We start from the raw sequence: 22,535 nt of genomic DNA, 5'->3' as shown, positions 1-22,535 counted from the left end.
TTGTCACGGCGTCTAGGCGACCCAAGGCATTGGAGAGGGTCCAAAACCAAGTCAACACCAACTAGGCGCCCAAGTAAACCAAGGCGCCTGGATGCCTAGATGATGCCTTGACAACTATGGTGCATGGTAAACAAAACTAGTTGTTTTTACTCGTACACCATTTTCTTTGTGGAGATGTGAGGAATCTTATAAAAAAAAAAAGGGCGTACCCAGTGCACGAGGCTCCAGCCACTGCGGGGTCTAGGGAGGGTCATAATGTACACCGCCTTACCCCTGCTTCGCAGAGAGGTATTTTCCCGATTTGAACCTGTGACCTGCGACCAGTAGGTCGCAATGGACCAATCTTATGATTTACAGTAATATGTTATTTACGTTGCTATCCTTCTTTTGCGCTATGCTTCTTACCTTAATAATTTCATCTATTTTCGTTCCACTGTTGCAGTTTTGATGCTGTTATTCACTTAGCTGGATTGAAAGCTGTTGGTCAGAGTGTTCAGAAGCCATTGCTTTACTATAATAACAACATTATTGGCACCATTAATCTCTTAGAAGTCATGGGTGCACATGGGTGCAAAAAGGTAGTGCTTATTAATTTGAAATCAAGTCTTGGGAAGATTCCGCTAGAAACCACTGAGCAACCTCAATTCTTTGAATTCTTAATACATAATCCCAGATTTTGAGGGGTGAGGCATCACAAATCTATATATCATGAATATCCTACAACTTTCAGCTTTATCTAGAGTTAGTTAGTACAGGATAAAGCTCACGCTATCTTTGCACTTCAATCAGCACCTTTTTTTGTTTTTTAATATCAATCCTTTCAGCCTTTGATGCATAATGGCCAAATTATAGTCTTGTTCTTTCATTCATTGTCTAATCTTTAAGTTCTTTAAAAATGTCAGCTTGTGTTTTCATCATCTGCTACTGTGTATGGATGGCCGAAGGAGGTTCCATGTACAGAAGAGTTTCCCCTAGCAGCAACTAATCCATATGGCCGAACCAAGGTATGTATTGGGCAATGTTGGTGCAGTGCGTGTAAGAACTTTAACAGACACAGTTGTCGGGTGAGGCCTATATGTGCATGATAAAAGGAGCACCCGATATCTGTCTAATTTCTGCTTCTTTATCTGCTGATGCATTCACCATGCAGTTCTAGTCTCATCTTTTATACACAATTTCATCTTCTCTTCTCTAACAATCATCTGGTGATGTTGATTTTTGCAGCTTTTCATTGAAGAAATATGCCGCGATATCTATTGTTCAGACTCTGAATGGCAAATCATATTACTTAGATACTTCAATCCAGTTGGAGCTCATCCAAGTGGTTTTATTGGTGAAGATCCCCGTGGAATTCCAAATAATCTTATGCCTTTCGTCCAGCAAGTTGCTGTGGGCAGAAGACCCGCATTGACTGTATTTGGAAATGACTATAAAACGAAGGATGGTACTGGGGTATGTTTATTATATTTAGCTTATTATATCATTTGATCTATCAGAGGAAAGTATTTTATTTTATTTCATTTACTAGTCTACTTCTTGTTTGCATGAACTTCATACTGTTTAAGTGTTTATCCTAGATACAGCTGAAGGGATAAAATCTGCTCCCCCCCATGCATGTGCCTTAGGGTGGTTTAGTATAAAATTTTCAGGTTCTCAGTAAGTTTTCAATTTAAATATGTATTACTTTTACAAAAAGAAAAAACAGCATACGGTGTACAGAAACAGTGTCATTCTCTGTTCTGGAGTGAATATTAAGCTGGCTTTGAGTAGGAGCTGTTACTTCTGTACTGATATTATATAGTTTTCTAATCATGTCTCAACTATAAAGAATTATTTCTTTGTTAAAGTTCCATCTAGGTTGTTTTAATATGATGATGAAATGGTGTATTTGTTCCAATTTTTATTTCATCACTGTATAGAGTGATGCTGGTGTACTTCATTCCTAATAAGTCCACTTTGGTTTGGGCATCAATTACTGAAAAATCAAAGAACTGCCTTTACATTACCCTTATAAGTCCACTTTGGTATGGGCATCAATTACTGAAAAATCAAAGAAGAAGCTGGACATGGGGAAAGTGTTTGCTTATCTAAAGATTGGAAGATTGCAGTTACCATGGTGTCCCTCGATGTTATTTCTGCCCTTTTCCTCTCAGCCTTAACAGAACCAATCTTTGTTGCTAAGTGGATTGAAGAAGTCCTGTAGGAATATCTTTGGACTAGATGAAATGATGCTTTTAAATATCAATTGGTCGATGGAAACGAGGTTTGCCAAACCAAAAGAGTTATATTTTTGGGGTTCAAAAGCATAATCCTCATGAACCAACTCGCCCTTTTAAATGGCTGCAAGATTTGCCATTGAATCTCAAGCTTTTGGAGGATTAATTTTGAGTTTCTCCATAAAATCTGTTCGTGCTCCATCTTAACTTCATCAGTTGTTCCATTACTGGTCTGGATCTATTTGTGCTGCAACCTTATGCAGTGATTGTAGCTGGATTTTCATCTGTTTGATGGCCTCTTTTGTTGCACTACTTGTTCTCTTATAATCTTTTCCATCTTCTTAAGTTTATGTCCTTTTCTATTTTTTGTACATGTGGGGAGTGATATCTAGACACAATACGATTAGGTCTTACTGCATAATTCATATGTTTTAGTTTTCTATTCTTTCTCTATTCATGGTTTCCATATAAAGTATGCCATCTTGATGGTCCTTTTCAGGTACGTGATTATATTCATGTTGTTGACTTGTCAGATGGACATGTTGCTGCCTTGCAAAAGCTATTCGACTCTAATATAGGTCTCTCTCTCTCTCTCTCTCTCTCTCTCTCTCTCTAGTATGTCACTTCCATGGGTAACTCTGCCCCAGGGGGAGCTCAATTCGCATGGACCAACATCTTGCAATTAAGAGGTCATAAGTTCAACGCTCCTTGGGGCTTATCTATCCCAAAAAAAAAATTTCTTAAAATTATTTGTAAGGTGTTTATAATAATTATTAGGGAAAATTACACTGCCACCCCGAGGTTTGTCCTAAATACAGAGCGACCCCTTGTGTTTCTAAATTATACAGCCGCACCCCCTGAGTTCCCACTCCGTTAGTTAGGTGTTACAATATTGGTTAAGTTTGCCTTCAAATGACTAGTATACCCCTTCCAGGGTGTGAGCTTACCATTTTGCCCATAGGGCATCCCTAACTTCACACCCCCCCCCCTTCCCCTGTTACTCGAATTAGAAAGAGGGTTTAGGGGTTTAGGGGTTTAGGGTTCGAAGGAAGAGAATGGAGTTCTGTAATTGATCCAGTCTCACAATCAAGACTCCAAATCACATGGGAATTCAGGAACCAGTCAGAGATTCCTTCCTCTTTCAAATCCAAACCAGTAGCCGATTCAAGGACCGAGATTTAAAGCAGAAAAATTCCTGCAAGTGAGATCTGACGGTAAGGGAAAAAACCAGTTCTGAATCTTGCTATGGAACTCACAGCAAGGGCTTATATGAATGTAAGATTAAGAGGTTTAAGTCGCCTAGGGTAGAGGTCCTTACACCCACGATATCAAAGAGAAAGAAGAGGAGGTGAGGGAGATTCAAAAATAAATCTATGGGGGCTGTCAGTACCGCAGGACAGAAGTAATTGATCCAGTTTCACAATCAAGACTCCAAATCACATGGGAATTCAGGAACCAGTCAGAGATTCCTTCCTCTTTCAAATCCAAACCAGTAGCAGATCCAAGGACCAAGATTTAAAGCAGAAAAATTCCTGCAAGTGAGATCTGGCGGTAAGGGAAAAAACCAGGTCTGAATCTTGCTATGGAACTCACAGCAGGAGCTTATATGGATGTAAGATTAAGAGGTTTAAGTCGCCTAGGATAGAGGTCCTTACACCTACGATATCAAAGAGAAAGAAGAGGAGGTGAGGGAGATTCAAAAATAAATCTATGGGGGGCTGCCAGTACTGCAGGACAGTACAACCAGAATATTTAGGCAGGAATATAAGAAGAAGAAGAAAAGACACAAGGGGAAGGGGGGTGTGAAGTTTGGGATGCCCTATGGGCAAAATGGTAGGCTCACACCCTGAAAGGGGTATATTAGTCATTTGAAGGCAAACTGAACCAACACTGTAACACCTAAATAACGGAGTGGGAACTCAGGGGGTGCGGCTGTATAATTTAGAAACACAGGGGGTCGCCCTGTATTTATGACAAACCTCAGGGGGTGGCAGTGTAATTTTCCCTAATTATTATGGTCATGCTAAAGTGCTAAACTATGATTTGTAAAGTGGGACAGAGATGCAGGAAAAAATCCCATTTTTTGATAAGGGGAGCAGTTTGGTGGACGGCATCCCACAGGCAAAAATGGTGGGTGCTTAGATCTACCACATGGTGGACCATGTGGGGCTGAAATTTTATTGACAGTAGACCCCAAGCCCCCTGCGTGCATGTCAAGTTTCAGCCCAAATGGAGTTGGCCACATGGCAAAACAAAGCATGGTAGAAGTCCAGGACTGCCAACAGGGTACTTGGGACTACGAGGGGTGCATGGACATACACGGGAGTAGATGGGAGGGTAAATGATTGAATTTGAGAGAGAAAAAAACCCACATGAGTCAACAACTAACAAAACAGAGACAGAAAGGAGATAACCCAACAACAGCAATACGATTGATTCCTCACCAACCATGAGATCCCAATTGCCACTAAGTTCAATATGAGTCTCTTTTAAAATCATCAAAACAGAATACTGGAACAAAGTGTTAAAGGCTCCTTCAGAAAGCCTGCAGCTGGAGAGACTAATCACAAAATCCTGCAATTTTTCCGTAGAAGATTAATTGATTTTATCAATGGTGGATTTCTTCTGCACTCGGAAAACACAGAGGGCCAAAGATATTTACAAATCATAAATAGCACCTACGTTTGCAGGAAGCATGGATAGAAAACTGAAACTAGTACTTTAGAGTGCATAATATCCTTGAGCTAAAAATATTAGTAATAGCATACTAGAACATTGGATGATCTTCAGAATAGTGTACTAGAAATAAAATGAAAACATAAAAGTAACTTTGAGTAGAGAACTTATGAATCTCATTAAGATATTTAAGTTATTTCTAATATTTTTTTAGAAAGGATATGTAACGACCCAAACCCAGTTAAGGTATTAGGCCCCACCCTCACAAGCACCGACCCATATGGTCACATCCATTCATGTAAAATAATGATGAAAGTCCCAGATCCTCACGTAACACAACGGAAGCATTATAGATAAGTAACATTCAGAAGTTGGTTAGAAATATACTGGTGGCAGAATTTACAGTCCTATACGAACAAAGTCTGATCCTCATCCTCTGTTAAACTATGTACACATCAAAGAAACTGTTTCGTAACATCCACTTGTTTATTTACATTTCCAAAAAGTCAAATCTTCTAAAAAATACACAAAAAGATTCACTAAGTTTTCAGTCCTATCTCAGGGCTCTCAACCCTCAAACCCCGAGGCTGTGAAAGCCTCCTCACGTCTCTTCATATGAAAACAATCAACATAATAAGGGTGAGCTAACGCCCAGTGAAGTGTACATGATCATATTCATTTAAGTATGTAAAAGTACAAGTAATGAAATAAAAACATAAATGATAAATCATGTAATTCTCATTCTTTATTAAACTAGGTCGAGTCTTGACCATTTAGTGACCTACAGGAGAGCACAACACGTTGAGGGTGGTAGTCGACCTCGTATCACTGTTCTACTGAAATCCCAGGTACTACAGCCCTGGGGAGGATGATATGGTAAGCATCATAGATGCGTTCTACTCCATGTATCCAGACACCAAGAGCAATGGGGAGGATCAGCATCTGGCATTAACATTACACTAAATTACTTGTCTACCTCATGTATCCAGACACCAGGAACACTGGGGAGGATACACTCTAGCTCGAACATCTTTCTAGTCTTGCCTACTCCATGCATCCAGACACCAGGAGCACTGGGGAGGGCAAGTACTAGCATTATGTAGGCCGTGTCTTCACCTTATTCCAGACACCAGGAGCACTGGGATGGACACGGTCCTACTCTCTTTCTCGTGTAGGCCCTCATCCAGTACATAACCCCCTACTGGGGCTTAGACTGCATTTGTAGATACTGAAGGGGCTTGTGATCAGAGTGGCCTATTCGTAAAGCGGAGGGGCGGTAGTCACAGGGATTCTAGTCACATTATCAATATCCTTTAGACAATTTCTTTTCTCTTACTTTCATCACTTTCATTCTCTTTCCTTTTCTTTTCATTTTTCTTAACTTATTCATTTCTATTCATCATATCATATTGTGCATCCGATGATGTTCATAAAGCAGTTCGTACCATAACTACAATACCAACATATATTCATACCATAAATTGAGATGTCTACATACATTTCATATCATTAACTTAAAATGTCAATATTCATGTCATATCATAATCTATAATGTTGACATACATTTAAGACTTGGCAGATCAGCAATACATATATACACCAATACATGTTTGCATCTTTAAGTATCCATATTCAATCATTACTATCATCCAATTCAGTAAATTATAAACATCATTCATTTTATACATAATAAGCCCTATCCATTCACATATCTTACGTACATTACAATTTACAACAAATACATAGTCATGAACCCTCACCTTCCTCTCTTGTCTCTTCTAGTTAGTAGTTATGTGCACCTCTATACTCACAAATGCTTGGGTATGACAAGTTCTCCTACATTAACATCAATATAGTACATTACAGTAGTTAATCCTATTGCTGAAAAATACCCAAAGACCAATTAAAATGGTCCAAGCATGTTAGAGTCACTGGTTGAAAATTCAGATCAAAAGAGTCAAAAAATCTGAAACAGAACAATCTGGATCCGAATTTCAAGAATCCAGCTCGCTGGATTTCTTCCTGAGAGCAACCGGCTTGATCCGGTTTGCCAGTTGGTAACCGGATCCGGTTTCCAGCCAACCGGCGAGCCGGTTCGCGAAAAACCAGTACCTGTAAAGGGACTGTGTCACCTCTGTCTTTGACAGACTCGAATGGGGTTTTGACCTGCATACTTAGCACCTCTAATGAGATTTTAATTCATTAAAAATCAAAATAAAACACTGTTTTACTAGTCAATTCATCCCTAATTAAGATTTAACAACATGATATTGAGAAAACTAAAGGACTCACCTGGGATTTTAGATGCTTCTTTCCTTTCCCTGATTTTCAGAAATTCTTTCTTCAATCCAATGTTTCAGCAAGTCAGATTCCTAATTCCCACCTTCATTTCAGCAATCTTTCAATAAATTGCTACCTTAAATTAATTGCTTGCCACACACTTAAAATCTAACCACTGAAACAAATTGAGATTCAAGGTGTAATTACTTTAGGATTTCAAATTCCAGATTTCTATATTTTGCTTCTCAATTCTTGAACCGAGCTGTAAGTCCTTCAAATCCCAAATTCTCTTCAGTTCCAAATGACTCAGCACCTTAAGACCTCAAATTTCCTTGATTGATATCATGAATTCATTACAGCTCCCACCACTTTCCATCCTTTTTCTTCTTTTTCTCCAATCCAGAATTGGTTCTCGTTTGCTGAGATTAACGCATTACATTAACAATTAATACCCCCTAATAAACATGATTTAATTAAAGCTAACCCAGCCATATATCCTAACTAAACTTATTAACCTATAATATTTACCTCTGTCAGACCTTGATTAGGATTTACTTACCTTAAGTTGAGACACCTCATACTCTATGCTACATGACTTAACCTCAACAAGACACTAACTCCACTAAGTTGTGTTGCTGCCACCTCACAATCCACTACACAGCTATGTTGATGATATATACTGTTATGCTAGTGATATAAAAATCACTGTTCACTCAGTCCATTCTACCAATATATAACCACATTATCACAGACTATATACTATGGTACATATATTTTTATACCTTAGTGTATAATCATAAAATAAATACTTATTATATGAATGACTAATTTAAATAATAATAAAAAATTACACCTCATATTATAATAATATGAAATGTTATGTTACCCATTAAAATAATAATATAAAAAATATTGAAAAAATAATATAATACATAAAAATAACTCATATCCTTAATGTCATTGATCATATTAGTATTTACAGACTTGCCATTGGTCAATGCTCATTTACTTCAATAAAATATTACAGCAACAGCATTAAAATAATAATTAATAACAGTAGCAAACACCCATAGTAATGCAAAGAGTATAAAATATTCACAGATATATTAATATATTCAAGAAAATCTGAAATAATAATAAAATAATCATGTCATGAATGTGGGGTGTTACAGGATAAAAGTTTAGTATACTTTTAATTGATGGGAATGTCTTAGTTGATTGGGACAGAATACCAAAAAGGAATTTCTTTCATTTTCCTTCATTAATTTGTGTGTTCAATAAAAAAGAATGCATTGTCGTCTGAAATTTTAGAAAGGAAAAAGGTCTCTTAGTGTCTTGTCAGAATACATTTCGTGTTCAGGTGGGCAATCATTGATTGCCTACATCAACCATGCTTTTATTATGCACACCTTCATACCCCCAGGAATAGCTTTCTGCCTTGACAAATTGCAACTGCCTAGCATTTCATTAAAAAAAAAAATTGGCGGGGGAGGGGGGGGTTAGAATGGAGGGGATGGTAAGCTAGCTTGAGACAGACCCCACCTGCTATTTATTTCTGTTAATGTGTTGCTGAATTGAGAAATCTTCGTAAGCTTGAATGTACTTTTTAATGATGTTAGTTGAGCAAGCAACCAAAAAGAGAGAAGTAAAAATCTGAGCCACCATAATCTTAAATCTTTGTTTAGTAGGTATAACACAACTTGCTATGTGCTATTTCCTTGTGTTCTGAGAACCCCAAAAAGGGTACCCTCTCTCTCTCTCTCTCATGCATGAATGTATGGACCATTCTGATATGTCAATAGGTGAAGACGAGTAGTAAATTCTATCATATGATACAATCACATATCACTTAACTATTACTGACATTTCACTCTAATTATGGGTCCAAAACAGCAAAGTTTCAGGATCCTTGTCCAGAGAGGGTTTTTTTTAAGCGAGTTGCAGACCTGATGTTGATTGTGTTAAGAGTATTGCTATTGTGTTAGAGCTGCTGCAGGGGGTATTTTGGGGTATATGATTCTGGGTGTAATAGTCGTTTGTGTAATGTTTTGAAGTCTGGGTGATACTTGTAATTTCCTGCACTCACTAAATTATATAATGCATCATAGTGGTCACGGTTTGGTATTCTGACTAAATTGTGAATCTGTTTTCTTCTCAAGACTTGCGGCTCTCTTCCTCTCTTCTCTTCTTCTCCTTCTTCTTCCTTCTCATTCTCTTCTTATGCTAACACTGGTTTCTTGTATTTGGTATTGCTTGTGGTATCAGAGCAGGTTTTATCAGTGTTTGCCATCTTCTCTTTCTTTGCTCTAAGAGACTCTACTAAGGGTTTTCTCTTGTGGTGTGCAGCCACCTATTGCTGCCAGTTTCTATTATGAAGACCTAGTTTATATCAATGAAATACTAGGGTTTCTTTTGTGTATATGGTACTTGACGGACATCATTGGCCTTACTGGTAATACTTATTGATCCCATCTTGAAGCTGATCAAAGTTCCTATTTACTGAAGTCTTCTGCAGAAACAGTCCATGTGATACTCTGTTTCTGGTGTGCTTTTGGCAGAATCGATTTCTGCTTCTAATTTGTATCTGGGTATTAGATTCAATTATTTTTTTAGGGCATTGTTGGCCCTCCTTGGAAGGTCCTTTGACCTTAATTTGATGACCATCTGACCTCTGGAGTTGCTACAATCATTAATCACCCATATTCTGGGTTTGCAAGTTCAGAATCAAATCTATTTATTGCTGGTTGTTGGCCTTTCATATGATCAGTGTGAAATTGCAGGGTTTATATCCTATCTTACCCAGCTATATATCTCTGGACTTGGAGACCAATCAATAATTGCTTATATATTTTTTTGGTGGACTGTTGTTTGCTGGCCAGAGGTGATCTTACCTAGCTTTATCGATTTCTCTATTGGTTGTCTTATTTGTTTTCTTGAATCTGACTGGTGAATTTGCCGCTGTGCATGATGGCTGATCCCAAACCTATTGCGGACAATGTTAACGTCCAGATTACTACTATCAAATTTATTAGTGTCTAATTATTTGTTATGGGTCCAGACAGTTAAGGTCTATATCAATGCTAAGGGCAAAATGAAGTATCTCAAATCTAATCCCCTTGACCCCCTTCTTCTGATTCGAAATACTATGAGGAGTGGATGCGTGGGAACGACAAAATTCTTATCTGGTTGTGCATGGAACAATATGGAACCAGCCATTGCAGCGAATGTTATGCTCCACACCACTGCCAAAGGAGTTTGGAATGACTTGAAGGAAAGATTCTCCCAGGAAAAGAACTTGTCTCGTATTTATGATCTTTATGACAAAATGTTTCTTCACGAATGCGACAAATCTTTGAATAAGTACTACAGTGCCTTTAAGAAAATGTGGTAGGAACTCAATGTTTATCAGCTTCTTAGTACTGATCTGGAACAATTGAAGATTAAGCGGGCTGAGTTTTAACTTGCAAAGTTCATGGTTGGATTAAATTTTGATTTTCAGAGTGAAGAGCCAGTTGCATGCTGAGGAGAAGGTCCCTGAATGAGACCTCTTGTCTTTAGCGCCTTATTTCTCCCTCCAAAGCTGACATATCATCATTTTCTAAGGAAAGTTCTGCTTTTGTTGCTGATCGTGGGCGTGGTTTCCTGGGAGAGATCGTGGCTCAAGGGGAAGCCGTGGTCGTGGTGCAGGTAGTCCTGGTGGACAATAGAGACTGAGCTTTCAGACATTGTACTTTCTGTGGCAAGCCTAATCTCAGTTGAGACATGTTGGGCTAAACTTGGTAAACATAGAATGGGCTCAACAATTAGCTAATACAATAGTGTCCGATGGTAATTCTGTCATTTGGCAACACCAAACTTGCCACTTCATCTAGAGCTTCTCCATCAAGATCTGTATCTCAGGCGACTACAATCAGATACTTAATGCCACCAAAATCTTGAGTCATCCACTATTATTTCCCCATCCACAACTACTCTTGGTCACAAGGGTGCATTAACCCTTCTTATTACCTCATCTCCTATTCCTTAGATAATTGATTCGGGTGCTTCCCCTCATATGACTGGTAAGTCAGATTTGATTTATTCTTTGTGTAAAGTTCGTAATCCTTCACCTGTCATTCCTGTTGATGGATCATCTACCCAAGTGAATGGTCATGGCACTATTTCACCTGTCTCATCCACAACTCTATCTTTCGTTCTTCATGTGCCATAATTACCTTTTAGTCTTTTATCCATTAGTCAACTTACAAAATCTCTAAATTGTTCTGTTACTTCTATCCTCTTATTGTGTGTTTCAGGATCTCCAAATAAGGAGGATGATCGGTGGAGGGCTTGAGTGTGATGGGCTGTATTATCTTAATGGTGTTGTGTCCTCTACCGCTGCTACTAGTGCTTCCGCTGGCGTTTCCCCTACTTAGTGGCACTTTCGGTTGGGACATCTATCTCTATCCAAACTCCAGTATATGGTTCCAAGTTGCAAGTCTATGTCTTGCTTCAAGTGTGAAGTGTGTGAGCTCGAAAAGCATCATTGGTCCTCTTTTATTTCTCGTAGTATGTCTAGAAGTCCATCTTTATTTTCTTTAGTATAATCCGATACTTGGGGTCCCTGTCATGTCAAACATTGGTTAAAATTTTTCTTATTTTGTCACTTTTATGGATGATCATTCCCATCTGACTTGATTGTATTTGTTGAAAGATCGTTCAAAATTTCTTTTTGTTTTAAAGAATTTATAATGAAATAAAGACTCATTTGATGTTTCTATTTAAGTTTTTCAATTTAATAATGCACTTGAATACACTCAAAGTGAGATATCTGCTTTTTGTTCTGATCTTGACATGATTCAGCAAATGAGTTGCTTTTATACACCTCAACAAAACGGGGTTGTTGAAAAGAAAAATAGACATTTATTGAAAATTGCTCAATCTCTAATGATTCATATGAATATTCCAAAAAATTTTTGGTATGGTGTTGTTTTAACTTGTTATTTGATTAAGCGGATGCCTTCTTCTGTTCTTGATAACCGATCCCTCTATCTATTGTATTTCCCAATTATCCCTTGTTTTCTTTGTTGCCTCAGGTTTTTGGATGCGTGTGCTTTGTTCATAATTTGCAACCTCAAGTTGACTGTCAAATGTGTTTTTCTTGGTTATTCTAGAACTCATAAAGGGTGTAAATGTTATGATCCTATTATTAAACGATAGCTTTCCAGTGCCAATGTTACTTCTTTTGAGAATACCCCATATTTTTATGCCCCTAGTTATTCTTCTGACATTGATGTTGTTAACTCCCCTCCTATTCTTGCCTTTGTTCCTTTGGATGATGTTCCAGCTCACCCCTCACCACACCACTGAAAGTGTATCAGCGACTTAAGCACAAGTGTTTCCTTCGGTTCTTCCCTATTTCACAACCCACCATAAGATTGCTTCTCCAACTGAATTTCCTGCTTCCTCCTTGTCTCCTGACGATTTACTAGTTTCCCTTCGCAAAGTTACCCTCTCCTGCACTAAAAAATCCATGACTGATTATCCTATTGAACATTTTGTTTCACTATCTCATCTCCCATCTTCCTTACATAGCTTTGCCTTATCATTATCTACTCACTCTATTCCTAAAATCCATCGTGAGGCATTGTCCCATCCTAGGTGGAAAGTGGCTATAGAGGTGGAAATGGATGCTTTGATTTCCTTACAGATATTGACTTTGGTGGATTCACCTCTAGGTAAGTATGTTGTGCAGTGTCGTTAAGTGTACAGTATTAAATACAGTTCGGATGGCTCTGTTGAACAGTTCAGACCTATGGTGTGGATTGCTTTGAGACCTTCTCTCTTGTTGCTCGCTGTAATTCAGTTTGTGTGTTCATTTCTTCAACTGTGAATTATGATTGGCCTTTATATCAGTTGGATATTAAAATTATTTTTTGTATGGTAATTTATATAAGGTGTAAAGGAGCAACCTCCAGGCTATGTTGCTCAGGGGAGAATGCTCGAAGAGTTTCTAAGTTACACAAGGTGTATAGCCTAAAACAATCTCCTAGAGCTGGTTCGATAAGTTTAGTTTGATTGTTACTCAATGTGGTATCTCACAGTGTTATTATGTTCATTTTGTGTTTTTTTGTTGCCACGATTCTAGGGTGATTGTGTTGGTTGTGTATGTTGGTGATATTATCATATCTAGGGGTGATGCATCCTATGTTGTTTTTCAGATGAAAGACTTGGTGGCCCTCAGGTATTTTCTTGGTATTGAAGTGCTTCGAAGTAAAAAAAGGGATTAATCTGTCACAGAGAAAATATGTGTTAAACCTTTTGTCTGAGACTGGTATGCTTGCCTCTACATCTATGGATCCACACCATAGTTATCAAGGCGTCACCATGGCGTCCAGGCTCCTTCGTTGCCTTGGACGCCTTGGGCGCCTTGCCGCCATGGCGGTGTCGCCTTGAATTTTGACCATCTAAAACGCCATGGCCGCCTTCTCGCCTTGATAACTATGATCCACACCAGAAGTTTGGAACAAATGATGGCGAGGAATATGATGACAAGCACCGGCATAGGAGATTAGTAGGGAAACTTATTTACCTTACTACTGCTAGACCTGACATATCTTCAGTTGTTAGAGTTATTAGTCAGTTTATGGAGTCACCTAAGAAGACTCATTGGGAGGTAGCGTGTCCAATATTAAAGTATCTTAGTGGGTGAGCCTTGGTTTAGACGTTAAGTTACACTATTGCGACATGTTGGTTGCAGGTTCAAAACTTGAAAACAACCTCTCCTGTGAGGTAGGGATTAAGAAACAACTTCTCCTGTGAGGTAGGGATTAAGGCTGCGTACATTTGCCCCTTTCAAACTTTGTAGTAGCAGGAGCCTCATGCATTGGGATGCTCTTTTTTTTTTTTTTAATTTTAAGGGTGCTCTAGGAAAGGGGTTCATTTACCGACCTCATCAGCATATTGATTGAGACGCACCTAAGGTGACGAGTTCCCTATCTAGTCCCTGTGAGTTGAGCGTCTCATTCATGTTCCGTCACTGCTTGGTTACGTTACCAATGTTTGGAGTTTGATACTCAGATGCAGAGTGGGCTGGTCCTAACATTGATAGAAGGTTTACAGGTTACTGTACATTCATTGGTGGTAATTCCTCATGGGGGGATGAATCAAGATAATTTTGAATCAGAGCTCTGGATTTTTGTTCATCCCTCGTCGTAAAGCAACCCGGTGTTTCATGAAAGGACTAAACATATTGAATCTAATTGTCACTTTGTGAGGGATGCAATAATGAGGAAGTTGATTGATGCTCCATTCGTTTCTTCTACAGATCCGTTGGGCGATATGTTTACCAAGCCTCTGTTTAGTTTTGCCTTCCGGAAAAGCTGTTCCAAGCTAAGCATGGGTGATGTATATGTTCCAGCTTGAGGGGGAGTGTTAAGAGTGTTGCTATTGTGTTAGAGCTACTGCAGGGGGTATTTTGGACATAAGATTCTGGGTTAGAAGTAGCATACTTGTAATTCTTGCACTCACAAAGTTATATAATACATCATAGTGGTCACGGTTTGGTATTCTGACCAAACCATCAGTTTGTTTTCTTCTCAAGACTTGTGGCTCTTTTCCTCTCTTCGCTTCTTCTTCCTTCTCTTTCTCTTCTTGTGCTAACATTTGTTTCCTGTATTTGGTATTGCTTCAGATTGGATCCTCTTTTTTCTGGGCTCGGGGTCTGCAGTTCACACATCATCAGAGTTGCAACATTTCCAGGCAAAAAATTGCTAGCAAACCATTTTAGTGAGGAAAGACAGGAGATACAGATATTGCAAACCGAACAGGAAACTAGAAGTAAAATCAAGTGAAGCTAAAATTATAATTGCCAGAACATTCCGTTATCCTTCATGCATTAGATTAACTGTTAAACCTTAAGCCGTTTAACTTAGTTGTAAATTTATTATAAATTTAGAATTTGACATATCACTACCTGCCTTTGGTGAACTAAATTGAATTTCAAGATAGAGAGGCCTTTTCTCTGATGGAGCTGCTAATGTTTCAGGTTGTGAAGTCTATAACTTAGGAACTGGAAAGGGAACATCTGTGTTGGAGATGGTTGCTGCATTTGAGAAGGCCTCTGGAAAGGTACCTAGTAAAGAAATGATTTTAACTTATTTATCATAAAAGGAAAAGAAATTTGTTCTTGCTATTGAAGATTTTTTTTAACAGTTCGTTTCATTCCGCCAAATAAGCACAATGTTGTAGACTCATATTTGAATTCGATTTGTCACCCTACTGATGGAATAGTTTTCACAATTTTGTGGAATCATTTATTTGAGTTCGATTTTTTTCCCTACTGATGGATTAGTTTTTGTCATGTTTTCACTTGATTTTCTTCTTTTTGTTGGTTCCGATATGAAATCCTTTGCCCATCTCAGAAAATCCCACTGGTTATGGCTGAGCGACGACCTGGTGATGCTGAGATAGTTTATGCATCTACGGAGAAGGCAGAGCGTGAGCTAAACTGGAAGTAAGTCTCAAGATCCATGCCGATACTGATAAATTTTAGGCAAAATTTCAGTTACACAGCCTGTTCAGGTAACCCAACATATAAACAAATCTAGTGATAAAATGTGTTGGATACTGAACGTATAGATTTGAGGAAGTTGAACATCCACTGTTTGGATTGGTCTCCTTGTTAAAAGCAGTCTAAAATTCAAACTGAACGGAGGGTTTAACCATCATAGTAATGCATACATTAGGTTAACTGAGCTATGCTGTATCAAGAGCTGGCCTACTAGGTGGACTACCCAGTAATTTGTGGGCCACATTGATATGAACCTAGGTTCTTTTCACCGCATGTAGATTTCTCTTTTCTAGTGCCACCGTCTTACTCATCAATAATGGATGCATTGCAGAGCGAAGTATGGGATTGATGAAATGTGTCGGGATCAGTGGAACCGGGCCAGCAAGAACCCCTATGGTTATGGAGCTCCAGACTACTAATATATCAGAATCTGGTTGTAACAATGTTCTGACATTATAGCAACCCTACCCCTTAGTCTGATCTCTGCATCCTGTGGTTCTTTTCCACCCTTTTACCCCCCCCCCCCCCCACCCCTCTTTTCCTTTTAACTGTTGGTTTGCATTGCGGACTAGCTTCATCTAAATCTTCTGTTAGAATAATATGGTGATGAGCACCACACCAATACTTGCTACTGCTTTGTTAAGAGAAATGAAGTTTTGCAATGCAGCATAGGCAAAGCTTCTGTGATCATGTCATTATTCAGATGAATAAGGAAATTTCAGATATATGGATCACGATGAAGATCTCTGCCAGGTGTATCTTCTATTTATTCTCCTCCCCACCTCTCCCCCTCCCCCTCCCCCTCCCCCTCCCCCTCCCTTCACATTTTTGGTGGATGTTGTCTTTGTTTAATTGATGTTGATTTAACTGCCCCTTCACATTTTTGGTGGATGTTGTCTTTGTTTAATTGATGTTGATTTAACTGCTCATTCCGATCCTAAGATCAGCTATGCTAGCTACTCTTGCTCTGGTGATTAGTTTGAGAGAAAAATAAGTCTGTTTTAGATTGGAAAGCCACTTTGTATTCTCTCGTTTATAGGTTTAAGTTTCTTTCTAAAATTCCATTTTGTGCCTAGAACTTTAGTTCCTGGATGTACGTCAATTAATCCCAAGCGTGGCTAGCAATAATAGAATCCTTAATTGCTTCTATTCTAAAACAGCATCTGGAGAAGTGATGGCTTGGTGATATGATTGGGTCATCACCATAGTTTGAAATCTCGCGATATCTCGGTATCTCGGGCTGGTCGAGATATCTGAAATATATCGAAATTTCTTCGAAATATGGTATTTTTTCTACCATATTTCGGCACTCCATCTCGGTGGGTTTTTGGCCATTTTAAGGCTTGATACTTCATATACACCTTTATTTAAGTTAAATAAACACATTTAAACCTTTATATTATAAAAAATTGAACTTAAAGTGGTGTTTTGGATTTGCACCATTGATTAACAGTATGCGGTCGGACTTTGATGTATAAATTGTTAAATATACTTTATTTACGAAATATATTAAAATTTCACGAAATATCTGTGATATATTGTGAGATTCTGAACCATGGTATCACCAACAAGATAGGTAAACATGCAATAAATCCGCAATCTTCTTTTCCAACTGCAACTCCACCCTCAAAGCCTCTTTCTCTAACCTTCTTCATATTAATGAAGGTTCCTTTCCCATCAGATAGTTGGGGATTCCCCTGTGCTCCAAGCAGTTTAGCCATGAAGACTATGCGCCCTTGTTGTCCCAGCTTTCCAATCGGCTAGCCTCCTGGAAAGGCAAACTCCTCTCATTCGTGGGCCGGCTTTAACTCATCAAATCAGTCATGATGGGCCTAGTCTCTTATTGGGTTCAGGTTCTCAGATTTTCCCAATCAATCAATAAGGAGATTGAGAGGCTGCTTGCCAAGTTCCTTTGGTGTGGGCCCAACCCCAAGGGAATCCACAAAGTGGCCTGGAAAAACGTCTGTTCCCCATGTATATAGGGTGGGCTTAATATCCAGAGGATTGAAGATGTCAACACAGCAACCGTAACAAAACATGTTTGGGTCCTTATTGCAAATAAACCTAACCTTTGGGTTACTTGGGTCAAGACAAATTGGCTCTCGACTGACACGGTCTGGTCTATGGCAACCTCACCAAATGCCTCTCCCACTCTAAAGAGCATTCTATCTATAAGACCTCTGGTTGCCCAGAATATAAAATATCTCATTGGCAATGGGCAGCAGATCTCTTTGTGGTTTGATCCTTGGCTAGTTCACAAGCCCATTGCTCAACCCGGTGTTCTGGTTGCTTTGACCCTGGGCAGATCCAAATCTGACAAAATTTCTCTCCTCATCTCGGGCACAGCTTGGAGTCCTCCTCCCCTGGATAGCATGGTCAAAGATAGATGGAAAGACATCTGCAATATCAAAATCCACTCAAAGCTGAAGCAAGATACCCCAATCTGAACCAGTAACCCCATAGGCCAATTCAGTAGAGCCACCTGCCTTGCGTCAATCCGGCAAAGATCAAACGAAGTCAAGTGGGATGGCTTAATTTGGTTCAAAGGTCATATGTGTTATACCCGTGCCCAAAATACACCATAATTTTTTGGGGCTAAATTGAATCTTCATTGGTAGGTGTGGCGACGGTGCCAATGGTCGACACCTGTGAGCTTAGGCCGTGGCAGTCAAAGGGGAAAGCTTAATCAAAGGATGGATTTTGCCTCGATGGTCAATGACACCACCCAAGAATGAACTTTTAACCCTAGGTGCTATGCATGCATGTTCCCCTTAAGACCTTTGAAGTACGGGCCAAAGCCCGGAGCCAAACAGTAAGTGAAAAGGTTTTTTCTTAGGATTGGATTAAACGTCAGATGCAAGACTATTGTTGCATCCGATGGTACTGTTGAGCCTCTAAAGGGTAAATTTAAGGGTGTCAAAACCTAGCCCGAACCATCAAGACCAAACGAAATCGACCAAAAAAACCCGGACCTAACCGAACCAATCCTTATTGGATTGGTTTTGGACTAGGGGATGACGGGACCGACTGAAAACCGGACTGCACTGGACCGATCGATAACAAACCGAAAACCAAACTGAATGAAACCGATAAAAAAAATATTGGGTATAAGGTTATGAATATGTGAATTGATTATCCATTGATTTCAATATTAGTGAGCAAATTTCTGGTTGTAAGGGGAATTGTTACAAATCAATGAATATGAGGTTATGAAAAAAAAGAAATAGATTTGCAACCATGCTTCTTCCATTGATCTCCTTGTTTACTATATAAAATTAGTTAGGTTATCAAATAAATGATTTGATAGTAGGGTTTATTTTGTGATTTCAATATTAATTATCTTCTCAGTGATTATTCATTGATTTCAATTTTATTATCTTTCCCTTACAATTAATGATAAATAATTATATGATTTATAACAATGATTTCGCTACAAACCCTATTTGTCCATTGATTTGAATATTAATTATCTCCCATTCTTCCCCATATAATTTTTTCTTCTTTGTTCGGATTACAATATGAACATATCAAATCAAATTCTTATTTTTGGTTGTATACTTGTTTTGACTTGGGAAGGTGAATTGAAGTGTTTTTAAGATTTCATAGTGGCTCAAACCCGAAAATGAACCGATCTAAACGGTATTTACCCGATATTGAAAAACCAAAATAAATCGAAACCGCACCAGACCGAAACCAAAACCAACAGAAAACCGAAGTTTCTTAACGGTTTGGTTTTGGTCTCACCATTTCGAGACCGAAAATCGATTCAGCCCGACCAAAATCAAGTCGAACCGACCGTTTGACACCCCTAGGTAAATTATCATGTGGGACCCACTTGCCCTGTGTCTCGAACATCACCTTGGTGTTCCCGGGCATGGTGGACCCCATCCCCATTCATCCATATCATGTGGGGTCAAGTAGGTGGGCCCACATGGCTCATTTAAAGCTTTAATGAGTTTTAAACCTTAAAACTAAATTAAATGGTTGTGGGCCCCATCTACCCGTAAGTAGGACCCGCCCCTACTTGATGTTAACCTGATCTAGGGGCGTTAAGGTCAACTCACCTAAGTGGTACGTGTAATGAAGGTTTATAGGGGTTATTGATCGGGGCGTATGCATGTATGCTACTTAGACCGAGTGGGACCTACTACTCTACTTTACACTAAACTGGACTTAGTGTTACTAAGGTCTAATTACATTAGGTACTGTTTAAAATGTAAATCTATAAGGTTTAACTAGGCCATTTAAATACATGAAGTGAATAATGTTAAGGGCCCAACCAAACAAGACTTTAGGACCTCAGCACTTGAGGCTTTAATGAGAAACTAAACAGGCTCTAAGTATACAGCTAAGATACCCTACCCAAACAAGCCCTAGACAGACATTTAATGAGGCCCTAACCAAACAGGCCCTAGTAGGGCATTTCTATAAATAGGGTACTTATGGCTAGTCATTACCCATTTCTCATTTCTTTCCTAACCTAATTGTGAAAGGAGAAGAGAGTTAAGAAGAAAGAGGGTTAGCTAGGGGATGGTGAAGGAGAAGAAGATGGGATCGGTTGCATGTGCTTGGATCCACAAGAAGAGCATCCCTTGTGAACCTTAAACCAGGTAGGCCAAGAGCACTCTCTCTTCTCTCCCTTTCTCTTTTCTCTTTTTCGGTTTGAGCTTAGGGTTCCTTAGGAACCCAAGAGTTTAGCCTAAGCTATGTTTGGGACCCGATTATTGTGGTACAGTCATATTAGAACACCTATTAAGACCTCTAGCTGAATCTCTTTGATCCTAGGGTTCCAACCACTGAAGGAAACCCCAAATCTGGATTCTTCTTGATTGAACCTTTAAACCCTTTAATCTTTAGGTAGTGGGTGGTTATGAGACTCTATTAGACCCTATGACACCCCCTCCTTAGCCTCGTGGGGCTTAAAGGACCAAATGGGGCAAACTGGGTTGTTAAGAACCTTAAAAATCGCACCTGGTTGGATTAGATGTAGGGCCCTGCGTGCATCCGATGAGGCCTGAGCCTGTAGGAAGGATCGCACGCAAGGCCAGGTGCAAGACCCTATCTGCATCCGACCTTGCATCCGATGCTGTTCTGAAGCTTGTAACTTTTGTAACTTCGGAGGCTTCTCAATGAGGCCTTCCGGCCCTAACTCTCCTAACACTCTCTCACTCTACCCTAGGCATCCTTATATGTACGGAAGAGTGGTTTAAACGAGATCGTTTCGTGGTTGCAACATCTATAATAAACAATCGGTGAGTGGGTTTTGGATGATTGTTTGGGTTTGACTATATCTATGTATATCCATCATTATATTAAATTGTATTTGAGCATGTTGCATACTTGCATTCTTTATCTTGATTGATGAATTATGATGAGTTGTGATGATCTATTATATGGATTTGAGTCTCATTAATTATGCCGGGTTACGGTGTCGGGAGTGCCGGTACCGGAACCCCATGAAATAAGTTGCTATTGTTTGTCATATTGGCCTGTATGTGTCGTGTCATGCTGGTACTCAGATGTTAAATGGAATGGGACGTTGATACACCAGGAATAATACCTCTCGGGACGATAGGTTTTCATGTAATATAACTGCAGTTAGGATTTCGTTCCCTATGCTACGACCCTTACCAACAGAGGTTTAGGTGTTGGAAATCAGGACACTTGCCGCCTGTGGAGTGTGAGAGAGGCCAGGCCAGGGTTGGTCACTGATTATCGTGTCTGCCTCTGGGGTGGTATTGGGGCTACAACTGGCACGGGCCCCATGGTGACAATTGAGGTTTTCCTGTGGTGATAGGTTAAGTGACCCACAGTGTCTCCCAAGTCATTACAATAGTATATACCTATTGACTTAGAACTGTGTGCTAGGTGGAAAAAGGATAATAATTACATGCATCATGGACTATATGTGAAATGCTTGTATGTGCATTCCCCCTCCCCTCACTGGGCTCAGTGGAGCTTACCCTTGTTGCACAACCCTTTTTAGTTGTATGCAGGTGATGTTTTGATGGTGCTTCCCCCTTATGATGTGAATCGATCAGAGCAGGTGACCTAAGGCTTCGATTGCTAGCGTACATTTGAGGATTGTGCCATTAGTGCATAATTTTATCTTTTGTTATTTTGTTTATCATTTTGCATTGTATAAACCTGGCAATACTGCTGCTATTTTAGTTTCAGTTAACCTTTTGGGTTAAAATATAATATATTTAATTATCTATCATTTAGACTTGAACTCTTATGTTATTGTAAACGCTTCCGCACTCTTGTTTCTACATTTTCTTTATTGTAAAAGTATTTCTTTTGCACTCTGATATTACTGTGATTTAATATTAGTTATGACTGTGAGTTGGCCACTGCATCGAGATCTTAGCGGTGATGTGGGATGACGCATGTCGTCTCAATCATACCCTTTTATTGTACTTTATCCTGTGTCGGGATGAGGGTGTGACAATATGCCCAGGTTCAGTTTCATCACCTGGCTGGCGATGAGAGGAAGCCTAAGTACCAATGACAAGCTTTTCTCTAGGGGTATTGCAGCTGATCCCCTTTGTATCTTTTGCCACTCAACTACCAAATCCTTTGAGCACCTCATTTGCTCATGCCCATTTGGCTCCTCTGTCTGGTCCAATATTCTTGAGAACAATGGTACAACAGAACTCCTTCAACAATTGGTAAGAGGAGTTGGATTGGATCCTGCACCACTTCTTCGGCAACCAACCTCCTCAGCTTGTTACGCAATACGACTTATGCACCACCATATACAGGCTTTGGATGGAGAGAAACTCCAAGAGTAATGGCAACCCCCTGAAGCT

At 39.3% G+C, this 22,535-nt stretch overlaps 1 protein-coding gene across 1 annotated transcript in view; it reads left to right on the top strand.

The window, feature by feature from the left end:
* Window positions 1-16,276, top strand: part of LOC122652261 (UDP-glucose 4-epimerase GEPI48-like) — a 29,883-nt gene extending 13,607 nt beyond the window's left edge. Inside the window, exons 3-9 of the mRNA XM_043845952.1 lie at window positions 443-578; window positions 903-1,004; window positions 1,225-1,452; window positions 2,716-2,794; window positions 15,199-15,281; window positions 15,575-15,666; window positions 16,055-16,276. Of these exons, the coding sequence (XP_043701887.1) occupies window positions 443-578; window positions 903-1,004; window positions 1,225-1,452; window positions 2,716-2,794; window positions 15,199-15,281; window positions 15,575-15,666; window positions 16,055-16,142 (808 nt within the window). The 3' untranslated portion in view covers window positions 16,143-16,276. The remainder of the gene's footprint in view (window positions 1-442; window positions 579-902; window positions 1,005-1,224; window positions 1,453-2,715; window positions 2,795-15,198; window positions 15,282-15,574; window positions 15,667-16,054) is intronic.
* Window positions 16,277-22,535: the final 6,259 nt, after the last annotated feature.

The sequence above is a fragment of the Telopea speciosissima genome, chromosome 2, assembly GCF_018873765.1.
Source record: "Telopea speciosissima isolate NSW1024214 ecotype Mountain lineage chromosome 2, Tspe_v1, whole genome shotgun sequence".
Classification (NCBI taxonomy): Eukaryota; Viridiplantae; Streptophyta; class Magnoliopsida; order Proteales; family Proteaceae; genus Telopea; species Telopea speciosissima.
Note: the sequence above shows the minus strand (reverse complement) of the source record. Positions and strands in the feature narration are given on the sequence as shown.